The following is a 12,960-nucleotide window of genomic DNA, read 5'->3' on the forward strand; positions in this document are numbered from 1 at the left end:
GAACAAAGAAAAGTATGACTTGAAGGAATACGGAATACTATCACTTATCTAAATAGTCTCATTAGACCTACTGCTAAACAGTGGTTGATGAAGAACTATTACCAGTACTACCATAATTTGTGCTTACTATGCATAGCAAAGTTAAACAAAGTTAACTGGGTACGAGCACTATAAACAAGCCAGCTTTACAGAGGGGGAAGCTAAGTGTGCTGGTTAAGCGGCTTACTCAAGCATACAGTAGACAAAGGGAAGTGGAGAAATTAAACTTCATCTTTTAGTCCAGGGACTGGTTAACAGTTCATAGTCAATCTTCTGCACTAAACTGCCAACCTGAACCAATTGCTTACAGTAAGACTGTTACTGCAGTATTGCAAATCACAAGATCACAAAAATAAGGCTCATGTCTCCTAAACCTGATTGACGTCTTTGAAGCAGTCACCAAAGCCATAGATGAGGGTAAAACGGTTCACACAGTTTATCTAGATCTCGCCAAGGCTTTCGACACCATCCCCCACTCTGGAATTATAGATAAGCTCACTAAACTAGGTATAAATCCCTATGTCACAAGATGGGTTGCCAACTGGCTCAAGGACAGAACCCACACTGAAAGTAGCAGATTCCAAATCCGACATCAGACCAGTGACAAGTGGAGTACCACAGGGTTCAGTGCTGGGTCCTCTCCCGTTTGGTATCTACTTCTCTGAAGTTCAGGCCAACACAGAAGGTCTTTGGCTAACAAAGTTTGCAGATGACTGCAAACTAGGAGCCATAATCGAAACTCCTAACAATGTGGACAAACTACAAACAGGCCTCACTGAGACAGATACCTGGTGTCAAAGCCATGGCCTGAAGCTCAATGCCAAAAAGTGTATTGTCATCCCCTTTGGTAAAAACTCTGTACCCATGAACTACCACATAGCTGGTAGTCTACTTAATGCCGAAAATGTGATGAGACCTTGGGACACAGGTGGACAGTAGTCTCTCCTTTGATAATCACATCGCCACAGTGGTCAGGAAATCCTTCTACGTGGCTCATCTCATCATAAAAGGATTCTCATCCAGAAAAAAAGAGGTCATTGTTCCCCTCTACTCATCACTCATTAGACCCATTATAGAGTACAACGTCCCTTTTGGTATGTACCTCACAAGACATCTACAACAACTGGAAAGACTACAGAAATACCTCACAAAGAGGATTACTGGCCTCAAACAGATGCCCTATGCAGACCGTCTCAAAAAACTGCAGCTTTACTCCATCGCATATCGCCTACTCAGGGGCGATCTCTGCCTAACATACAAAGCTGTGTCAAACCCAGAGCTGTTGGACATGCTCCACTTAAAGAAATCCCAATCCCTCCGAGCTACACACTCTAGGGACCTAAACCTTGTCACCACAATAAACAGAACATGCTGGAGGGATAGATTCCTGTCCCAGAGACTTCCCATACTCTGGAACAGACTACCTATCTATGTCAAACAGAGCTCCTCATTAGCACTCTTCAAGAAAAATCTTGATGATTGGATGGGAAATGGGAAATTCACCCCGGGGATCACTTCTGCGGCTCTGCTCGACAGGGGCACAGGAAAATAATTTTCTTGGGTGGCGAAAGCCAGGGTACATTTTTTGGCTAGGCTTGTATGGGCCCTAGGGCCTATAGCCTAGTACCTACCTATGAACCTATATACATAAACAAACACAGGAAGAAAATAAAATCAGAGAACTGTGTATGTTGTCCCTGAAACCAAATTTGAATCCTTGTTTCTCAAAAGGTAAGCCAGCAACAATCACAGAGCACCGCTTTGTGAGTGTTATTTCTGGTTAGTCATGCTCAGTCAGTGCCAACTCAAGTATACAGATGATTTTTTTCCAGGCAAAGATGTCAATAATTTCACATGTAGCAGACTGAAACATGGAAGATATCAGTGACTTCACAGGCAGTAGTAGGCTGGTAACCAGCTCAACTATTTGACTACAAAAAATGTATAATTTCCACTTGTTACTTTAGAAATATGAGAGCAGACTGAACCTGCCCAATGATTGGGGGGGGGGGGGGGACTTCCTTCAAGTTTATTAACTGGCACTTGTATGAGAGAGTAGAATACCAAGAGAGAGAATGTAAAACTGCATCTGGAATGGTATCAACCTGCACTTAAGCATATCCCCACATCCATTCCTACAGCAATCAGAATGTCCTTCCTGCCACATTCGTACCTATCCCAGGAATGATCAATCCACAATTCTCAACTAGTCACTCAATCCAGCAGCAAATGTACAGTTCTGCCTACCATCACTTCAGCCATGTAACCTGTATCCCTTACCTGGCTTGCTACCAGCTATCTTCCAGCCTCCTACCTGTGCAAAGGAAGCCAGGTTCACAATTATCCCTTAATGACAATGACTTCTCAACATGTCCAAGCAACAGGTTGGTGGCCAATGTAATCACCCACCCTGCAAGCAGATAGCTATAGTTATGCCTACCAGACATTAAATTACTCTAAATTAGTACTACAACTGTGTATATATTCACGATCTGAACACTGCTGCACAGTTAATGTTAGAATTAGAGGTCTTATGGCACCTGGTATACAGTTACACTACATCTGAGAAATATAGTCCTAATTGCACTAGGTGGGCATAATTAAATTTCCCTGATTCTGAAAAAGAGCTTTAGTGAACAAGTAACACCTTTTAGCAAAAGTAACTGGAATCCCAGATGCCTACCCCATGTGCTGAACACTAGTTTGAAACCCCTTAAACAAAATTACAATCTCCCTTGCTCCAGGACACCACAACGGACACTTAAAATCTACCAAATGACAGTGAAGTGCATAAGAATTATGTTTAAGAGTTGGACTTCCCTCAGTACTGGGTGTTGTGTTAAGGTCTAAAGCAACCCACAGCCTACCTACACTTCATAGGTTCATACTAGGCTATCTGCCCGAGGGCATTTATAAGCCTAGCCCATAGTTTGGCCACGCCACCTTTAGTTTGGAGAAACTATACCCATTATTTTGCTGTGCCTCTGTCGAGCAGTAAAATAATGGGCATAGTTTCTCCAAACTAAAGGGGTGGCGTAAGCCACAAAACTATGGGCTAGGCTTATAAATGCCCTCGGGCAGATAGCCTAGTATGAACCTATGAACCTATGAAGTGTAGGTAGGCTGTGGGTTGCTTTAGACTTTAACACAACACCCAGTACTGAGGGAAGTCCAACTCTTAAACATAATTCTTATGCACTACTGTCATTTGGTAGATTTTAAGTGTCCGTTGTGGTGTCCTGGAGCAAGGGAGATTGTAATTTTGTTGCTCACCCAGTCCAAATCAAGTGCAAAGTATACAACTTTAAACTTGGCACTTGTCTTGTGTTACGTTATAACAGACACACGTTCTAAGAGAAACATATACAAACTCTGTAGTATATAAAAATATAACACATTTCAAAAATAAATAAATGTATGCATCAAAAAGCAATAACTTCATTAACATGGACTAACTGACCATCTACACTGACCAGAATGGTAAATTAATTAATTACAGGAAAAACAAATGTATGCATCAAGATGCTCTATAGCTGTCTTTGAAATATGTGAAAGTAGATAATCTACAGTGACCAGAATACTAATTAATAAAAACATAAGTCACAGAAAGAAAGAAATTTATGCGTAAAAAAGAAATAAGTTTCATTACATAGCCTTTGAAAATATGCAACAATAGACCATCTACCATGACAAGAACAGTAACTGGGATGAGAAAAAAAAATATCCCTCAAACATATTCTCCTTTGGACAAGTAAAACTCAACTTTACATTCGTGCTGTTAAAGAATAATAATAAGGATTTTTTGTAGCCTTAAACACTGTTTCAGCACAGGGGGTTGTGCGTGTTTATGTAAAACTACTTGAAATTTATTACAGCGACTCTGAAGATTGGGAGTCACTTAAAACTAGCTTAAGTTGGCCACCCTGTTTCTCAAAAGACTTGTCAAGTCGGTCATGGGTGTTGCGAGGGAAGAATATTTCGACTAGTCCTAATCTTCAACATCACCTTCATAGCAGCAACTGTATAACTCTAAAACAATCAAGTAACACAACCTCAAACGAGCCATCCTTACCCAATGACAGTAAACCACACAACATATAAACCAAAAAGAAGAAATGAGCAACACAAGAACCCCGAAGCGAGCACACTCTATAGTTTAAGTCTCAAACATTTAACATTAGTAATATAAACACACTTACTTCTCTAAACATCAACTTAGCAAGGTTAAATAGTGGAAGACTCCACAGCCACTAAGCTAATAGGCTGAAACTAGAAATGGGTCATTTTCTTGCGACATAATATGTTGCCAAAATTGCGTGTCTTTCAGACGTCATCAATTGCGACTTTTTTGTGTTTTTCGTTGTTATTATAATGCTGGTGTAATATATGTTTCTGTTTGCTTGGTTTTTTAACTTGATCTGTTCCTGATATTGCTGAATGTTAGTCGGTCGAATTTTATGGCTGCGGAGTAAATTGTCGAATGTCAGGTTAGTGGTGCATGATTTCATGTGTTTTTCAGTAACTGCTACAATATTGAATCGAAGTCCCTGTGGACTGGGATCTGTGGAATTTTATCTTGAATTGACGCCTTAATTTTAAGTTTTAATGTAAACATTTGTAAAGTAGAAAAATGTATTTGCATTTTATTGTGTTTTTAGAAGTTATTTTGGATTAGAATTTAGAATCTCGCATCCGTAGATAGTGTTTGGAGACTTCAGATTTCCTGCTTCAGTTTTACGTGTAGTCCTAATTTGTAAGAAAGGGCAAGTCGACTATTTATGTTGACTCTGTTTATGTATTTTAGTTTAGTTTATAAGTATTTTCCGTTGGTATTGCATCTGTTTATACTGCCTTATTTTATTCTTATTGTGTTTATCTATGATCGATGGTGTACTATAGAATCGGTGTTCTCCAATATAGTGAGCTTCATTCTACGTTTTGATTTACATACTCGCACTTTTTTATGACCATCTTTTGTGATAAGCTCAAATCCCCACCAAACCCAGCAAACTCCACTGAAAACGCAGAAACGTACACCACCATGTTATATCAGCATGTAAACAGCTGTGTCCAATAGGAACAAATGTAGGGCAAACCCCTGAAACCCACATGGTGGGGCTGTAATATTAACAAGCCTTATAATAAAAGGGAAAACAATTGACCAAAAGTACGAAGACTAATTCAGTCCCAGAATTTTACAGGTTTGTGTCACTAAATTAAACAAATCAAGAGCTTAAGAAGATCCACTAAAGCCCAATTTTAGGCTAAAATAGATACTGGAGCCAAAGATGGTCACAAGGCATTTTTTTGGTTATGTTCATGATCTCAAAAGCACAGTACAGCAATGTGCTGAGCTGATTGATTGTGAGCAATGTTACCAGTGCTGAGGCTGAAGATATAGCTCTCCTACTGGCTGATAAATTTAGCTCTAACTTTACATTTCTCTCCTCTCTGTCCATCAAGATGTATCTGAAACTAGCTTACCTCCAGCAATCACAGAAGAGCAAGTCCTAAAAGTGCTATCAAAAGCCAAACATACTGCATTGATGGGTCCTGACAATGTCCCTGGATACATCTTAAATAATCCCATCCCAATACCAAAAGATTGCCAAATTCCGGTAATCACGGCCACACAGGTAGAAACCACACTCTCCAAAGCTAAGAATGCAGCATCCATGGGACCAGATGACATCCCAGGCTGTGTACTACATAATGAACTGATACCTCACTAAGTGTCATGTTTAATCATAGTCTCACCTCAGGCTTCGTACCCACTGAGCGGCACACATCTACAGTTATCCCGCTCCACAAGGGGAGGATCTGCCTTGGATCCCGGAAACTACCATCCCATCAGTCTGACAAGCCTGATCTGCAAGGGCATGGAATGCATTATCATGGAAAGACATTGGCAACCTTCAAACACTGGACCCCACCCAGTTTGGGTTTGTGAAGGGCCGATCTTGTCTCCTGAATCTGACTGACTTCTTTGAATCAGTCTCCAGAACTGTGGACGAGGGTAAGGCAGTCCACACAGCCTATCTGGACCTTGCCAAGGCCTTCAGCACCATCCCCCACTCTGGAATCCTAGATAAACTTACTAAGCTGTGCATAAATCCCTACGTCACTCGATGGGTTGCCAACTGGCTTACTGACAGAACCCAGACTGTAAAAGTAGCCAACTCCAAATCCAGCTCCAGACAAGTGGAGTACCTCAGGGTTCAGTCCTGGGACCTCTCTTGTTTGGCATCTGCTTCTCTGAAGTACAGGCCAACACTATGGGACTCTGGCTAACAAAGTTCGCAGATGACTGCAAACTGGGAGCCATTATTGAATCCCCAAATGATGTGGATATTCTACAAAAGGGGCTTACAGAAACATATGCCTGGTGCCAGAGCCATGGGCTCAAGCTTAATGCCAAGAAATGTATAGTTTTCCCCTTTGGAAAAAAACACGTACCCATGAATTACCACATAGGTGGCAGGACACTAAACCTCGAAAGTGTGATGAGAGACTTAGGGACACAGGTGGACAGTGGTATCACTTTCGATAACCACATCGCCACAACAGTCAGGAAATCCTTCTATGTGGCACACCTCCTCACTAAGGGCTTTTCATCCAGAAAATAGGAGGTCATTGTCCCACTGTACTCATCCCTCATTAGACCCATTCTTCTTCTTTCGGCTTTTCCTGGTTAGGGGTCGCCACAGCGGATCACCTTTTCCGCTCATGATTGGCAGTGGAGTTTTACGGTGTCGAATTGCCAGCCCGGCGCCCGACCTTCCACAGAAGGTACACACTCACACCTAGGGCCAATTTAGAGTGTCCAATCCACCTACAGCATGTCTTTGGGATGTGGGAGGAAACCGGAGCACCCGGAGGAAACCCACGCGACCACAGAGAGGACATGCAGACTCCACACAGAAGGCACCCCAGCCGAGGATCGAACCAGAGAACCTCTTGCTGTGAGGCGGCAATGCTAACCACTATAGAGTATAATTTGGTATGTACCTCACAAGACATCTGCAACAGCTGGAAAGGCCACAGAAATACCTCACTAAAAGAATCACAGACCTAAAGCAGATGCCATATGCTCACACAACAAAGAAAAAGACCAGTGAAATCCAAGTTCTTCCATTCACCAAACGTTATTTAATACCAAAATAAAATTCTCTTAGCGCCTTGGCCACAATCAGCCTTTACAGAGTAAAATTCTTTGCTACTAAAACCTCCCTTTTTATATATTAGCATCACATCCTTCAATTAATTAATTGCAATCCATTAATTAGAATAAAAACTTAATTCATCTCAAAGTTAAAACATCATTAAACGAAACTTTGCCAATTACATCCCTTGTTCAAACCATTAGGCTGTAAAGTATCATATTTAATAATAAAAACAGATTATTTTTTCCTTAATAAATATTTCAGCATTTCTACATTTCCAAACTGCTGTAAAACCTGTTCCAAAACTGTTACTTTCAAGCTCTTGACATCCCCCAGATGTACTTTATTAAAATGTTCTGCTACAGGACTTATAATTTTATTATTCTTGATGTCTCTAATATGTTCCTTTATCCTTTCACCTAAGCTTCTTTTAGTTTCACCTATGTAATATTTTTTACATGAGCAACCTGTAGCATAAATGATTCCTCTACTTGTGCAAGTATAAGTTCCCTGTATCTCAAATTTTTTTCCGTTCATTTTATCAAAACTTGTTATATACTGACAAATGGAACACTTTGCACACGGAAAGGTTCCTAATTCTGTCGCAATTTTTGTAACTTTTTGAATTATATGGACAGATGATATGTATTTTATAATAGCAGATGTAGTAAGTCCGTATACTAATATACAACATTGTTATGGTTTAGAAGCAATACAGCATTTTTTAGGGGATAATCCCAGAACTCATTATATTAAAAAACTATTACATTTCTGTCTAACGAATAATATCTTTGAATTTGACGGTAATCTATATAGACAGAATAAAGATACAGCAATGGGGAATGGGGGCAGCCTTTGCCCCAGTATATGCAAATTTGTTTATGGGGCTGGTGGAGAATGTACATATATATATATATATATATATATATATGAGTACATTTTTCAGAAAACATGTTAAGTACTTCAGATTTATAGATGATTTGGTATTTATATGCCAGGGGGGAATAATAAAGTAATGGAATTTGTACAGTATCTTGATGAAAATAAATATGACATTCAATTCGATGGAGTACAAGTAGGCTTAGAAGTAAACTTTCTAGATATAACCTTAATAGGAGGAATAGGGACAAAGATACAAACTAGAATACATAGGAAATTTGATCAGGTTAATTGGATGTTGCATGCTAGTAGCTGTCATCCAAACCATACATTAGCTTCTATTCCTTATGGAGAACTGTTAAGAATAAAAATATTGTGCAGTGATGGTAATGAAGCACGGAAAGAAGCTAGAAAAATTGCAGCTTTGTTTGTAAATAGGGGCTACAACCCAGATGAAGTGCTAAGAAGTTACACTAAAATTTATGATAATGTAGGAGAAAGGACTAGAAAGAATACAAAAAATGATAGGAATGTAAAAGAAACATCACTGAATAATTCCTTGTTTTTTGTTTCCAAATATACCCTTTTTTCAGAGAGGCTTAATGAATTAGTGAGAGGGTATTGGAAACAAGTGAAAACAGAGGTTCCATCACTTTCTCAAATGGAATTAAGATTCTCTTTTCAAAGGGGACGGAACACGAAAGATTTTTTGGTTCACAGTAAATATTTTAAACCAAAGGGAAGAGTTACAAAAATTGTGACAGAATTAGGAACCTTTCCGTGTGCAAAGTGTTCCATTTGTCAATATATAACGACAAGTTTTGATAAAATGAACGGAAAAAAATTTGAGATACAGGGAACTTATACTTGCACAAGTAGAGGAATCATTTATGCTATAGGTTGCTCATGTAAAAAAATATTACATAGGTGAAACTAAAAGAAGCTTGGGTGAAAGGATAAAGGAACATATTAGAGATGTCAAGAATAATAAAAGTATAAGTCCTGTAGCAGAACATTTTAATAAAGTACATCTGGGGGATGTCAAGAGCTTGAATGTAACAGTTTTGGAACATGTTTTACAGCAGTTTGGTAATGTAGAAATGCTGAAATATTTATTAAGAAAAACAAATCTATTTTTATTATTAAATATGATACTTTACAGCCTAATGGTTTGAACAAGGACTGTAATTGGCAAAGTTTCGTTTAATGTTGTTTAATGATGTTTTAACTTTGAGATGAATTAAGTTTTTATTTTAATTAATTGATTGTAATTAATTAATTGAAGGATGTGATGCTAATATATAAAAAGGGAGGTTTTTGTAGCAAAGAATTTTACTCTGTAAAGGCTGATTGTGGCCGAGGCGCTAAGAGAATTTTATTTTGGTATTAAATAACGTTTGAACGGAAGAACTTGTATTTCACTGGTCTTTTTCTTTGTTGTGTGGTTATAAAGAACTGTATTCGTGGTTTTTGATATACCAATGACCAGTGAATCTGTGTTCTTTTCCCCGTATTTTTCGAGATACGGGCATGGAATTTACTCAAAGGAATGGACAAACGAATGCTAATTTGAGCATGCAGCTTGTGGGAGAGAATGAAGGCGGTGTGTCAAGTCAACAAAATAATATTACACCTGAGTCACAATGTAATATAATGTTGAACATTTTAAAAAAATGGGAAGACTCTCGACAACGAATAACTGTTAACCCTTTTGCTGCATTAGGTAAGAGAACAGAAGTCTCTACATTACCGGCAGCACAAGAACTTTGTTCTCAACTAGAAAAATTGATTTTTTAAAGAGACTGCAATTGTCTACAATATTAATAGTCTCCAAAGATATCAGGAACTACAAATTACACCATGAGGTCTTCGAGCAGTAAAAAAGTCCTTTCCACCCCATTTGAATTATCGGAAGAAGAAGAGTTAAAATTTCATGAGAGGTGGATAGCGGCAGCACATCGCTGCAGTACCGAGTGGGTATCAATATTAATAGAAAGAGACAGTTTAAAAAGAAATAAATTAGTAGGGGAAACTAAGAAACTGTGTGAAGAAATAACTAAAATTACATCAAGTTCTGCATTAGAATCTTTTTTAAGTAATATTAATGATAGACTTTCGTCCTATGAAAAGGACTTAATTAATCGGAAGAAGAACAAACTTCAAAGGGACATCAGAGATTATGAACGAAAGAAAGCCTTTGTGCTTTCATCCAATCAACAATCAAAATGACGGAGCGTCAGCTTTCAAAAGGAGAAGAATATATCTGGGCAATATAAGAACAGAAGTTTTCAATCCGGAGAGAGCGGGGCATCTTTGGTGGAAGAAGAAGAAATGGTAGACTAGGAATTTCCAGATTTACCAAGACCTAATAATACTGAGTCCTTTCGAAGAACATTTCGAGGTTCCACTGCTTACAACAATGGAACCAGGAAACGTACCTGGCAAGGACAGGACAATTATAGAGACCCGGGTCAGAGCCAATGCAAATGAGGCAAATGGACAAACTAACCAGGTAGATTGTATTAATACAGTACAATATGTTGTGGGTTTATCTGATTATGCATTTGATGAAATAGAAATGTCGGCCTTACAAAAAGGTTTAAAATTCATACCGACAGTGTTACCTAGATTGCATGAATTGAAGGGAGAGGTGTTTAGACTAGTACGCAAAATGTATTTAAAAGATTACTTCTAGAATTATGGATGCAGAAATGACAATGTGCCAGTAATGGAAACAGATTCAAGTAATAATGACAGTTTCTGTTCCTGTGATTCTGAAACTGAGAGTAATGCATATACTTTATTTGACAAAACTAATATATTAGTGAAAAGTACTTTCATGCCTCCATTTAAAAATGTTTATATACAGCGTTTCTTCAATGCTTTTAATTTGATATTAGAAAAAGAAATGGATGATTTTGAAAGTATGGGGAAGAAATATAATTTGACCAAAATGGAATGGAAGAAGCTAAAACAAATGAGCATGAATGATAAAATAGTATTCAAACCATCAGATAAAGGGGGTAAATTGGTAGTGATGAACTCTTTGAATTATTATGAAATGTGCATGCAACATTTAAATGATGAGAAAATATATAATAGAGTAGATGAAATTGCCTTAAATCAAGCACAACATAATTTTCAAATATTATTGAAGAAGGGGGTTAGATTACATTATTTTACAGCTAATGATGTGACAAATTTTATTTACAATTAAGGAAAATGTAGTAGCGAGTTTTTTTTGTGTTCCTAAAATTCACAAAAATTTAACACAACCTCCAGGATGTCCAATAGTGTCAGCAACAGGTTATTTTACACAGAATTTGAGTTGCTTCTTACATGAATTTTTGTTGAAGGAAGTATTAAAATTGCCATCGTATACAAAAGACTCCTTTGATTTTCTGAAAAAAATAGAAGGAATTATATGGACAGAGGATATGTATTTTATAACAGCAGATGTAGTAAGTCTGTATACTAACATACAACATTGTCACGGTTTAGAAGCAATACAGCATTTTTCAGGGGATAATCCCAGAACTCCTTATATTAAAGAACTATTACATTTCTGTCTAACGAATAATATCTTTGAATCTGACGGTAATCTATATAGACAGAATAAAGGTACAGCAATGGGGGCAGCCTTTGCCCCAGTATATGTTAATTTGTTTATGGAGCTGGTGGAGAATAAATATATATATATATATATATATATATATATATATATATATATATAGAGTACATTTTTCAGAAAACATGTTAAGTACTTCAGATTTATAGATGATTTGGTATTTATATGCCAAGGGGGAATAATAAAGTAATGGAATTTGTACAGTATCTTGATGAAAATAAATATGACATTCAATTCGATGGAGTACAAATAGGCTTAGAAGTAAACTTTCTAGATATAACCTTAATAGGAGGAATAGGGACAAAGATACAAACTAGCATACATAGGAAATTTGATCAGGTTAATTGGATGTTGCATGCTAGTAGCCGTCATCCAAACCATACATTAGCTTCTATTCCTTATGGAGAACTGTTAAGAATAAAAATATTGTGCAGTGATGGTAATGAAGCACGGAAAGAAGCTACAAAAATTGCAGCTTTGTTTGTAAATAGGGGCTACAACCCAGATGAAGTGCTAAGAAGTTACACTAAAATTTATGATAATGTAGGAGAAAGGACTCATAAATTAAGTAGAAAGAATACAAAAAATTATAGGAATGTAAAAGAAACATCAATGAATAATTCCTTGTTTTTTGTTTCCAAATATACCCTTTTTTCAGAGAGGCTTAATTTAATTAGTGAGAGGGTATTGGAAACAAGTGAAAAAAGAGTTTCTATCACTTTCTCTAGTGGAATTAAGATTCTCTTTTTAAATGGGACGGAACCTGAAAGATTTTTTGGTTCACAGTAAATATTTTAAACCAAAGGAAAGAGTTACAAAAAGTGTGACAGAATTAGGAACCTTTCCGTGTGCAAAGTGTTCCATTTGTCAGTATATAACAAGTTTTGATAAAATGAATGGAAAAAAAATTTGAGATACAGGGAACTTATACTTGCACAAGTAGAGGAATCATTTATGCTACAGGTTGCTCATGTAAAAAAATATTACATAGGTGAAACTAAAAGAAACTTAGGTGAAAGGATAAAGGAACATATTAGAGATATCAAGAATAATAAAAGTATAAGTCCTGTAGCAGAACATTTTAATAAAGTACATCTGGGGGATGTCAAGAGCTTGAAAGTAACAGTTTTGGAACAGGTTTTACAGCAGTTTGGAAATGTAGAAATGCTGAAATATTTATGAAGGAAAAAATAATCTATTTTTATTATTAAATATGATACTTTACAGCCTAATGGTTTGAACAAGGAATGT

At 37.3% G+C, this 12,960-nt stretch overlaps 2 protein-coding genes across 5 annotated transcripts in view; one reads left to right on the forward strand and one right to left on the reverse strand.

The window, feature by feature from the left end:
* Positions 1-4,327, reverse strand: part of MRRF (mitochondrial ribosome recycling factor) — a 714,694-nt gene extending 710,367 nt beyond the window's left edge. For both annotated transcript variants that reach the window (XM_044058273.1, XM_044058272.1), the window contains exon 1: positions 4,239-4,327. The gene's annotated coding sequence lies outside the window, so the exon portion shown is untranslated. The remainder of the gene's footprint in view (positions 1-4,238) is intronic.
* A 40-nt stretch (positions 4,328-4,367) lies between these two features.
* The window catches only part of RBM18 (RNA binding motif protein 18), a 328,785-nt gene continuing 320,192 nt past the window's right edge, over positions 4,368-12,960 (forward strand). For all 3 annotated transcript variants that reach the window (XM_044058274.1, XM_044058277.1, XM_044058276.1), the window contains exon 1: positions 4,368-4,526. Coding sequence is in view for 1 of the 3 variants with exons in the window: in XM_044058276.1 (XP_043914211.1) it covers positions 4,477-4,526 (50 nt within the window). In the remaining 2 variants the exon portion in view is untranslated. The remainder of the gene's footprint in view (positions 4,527-12,960) is intronic.

This window comes from Protopterus annectens, chromosome 16.part0 (assembly GCF_019279795.1).
Source record: "Protopterus annectens isolate FY-2018-M chromosome 16.part0, PAN1.0, whole genome shotgun sequence".
NCBI lineage: Eukaryota > Metazoa > Chordata > Ceratodontiformes > Protopteridae > Protopterus > Protopterus annectens.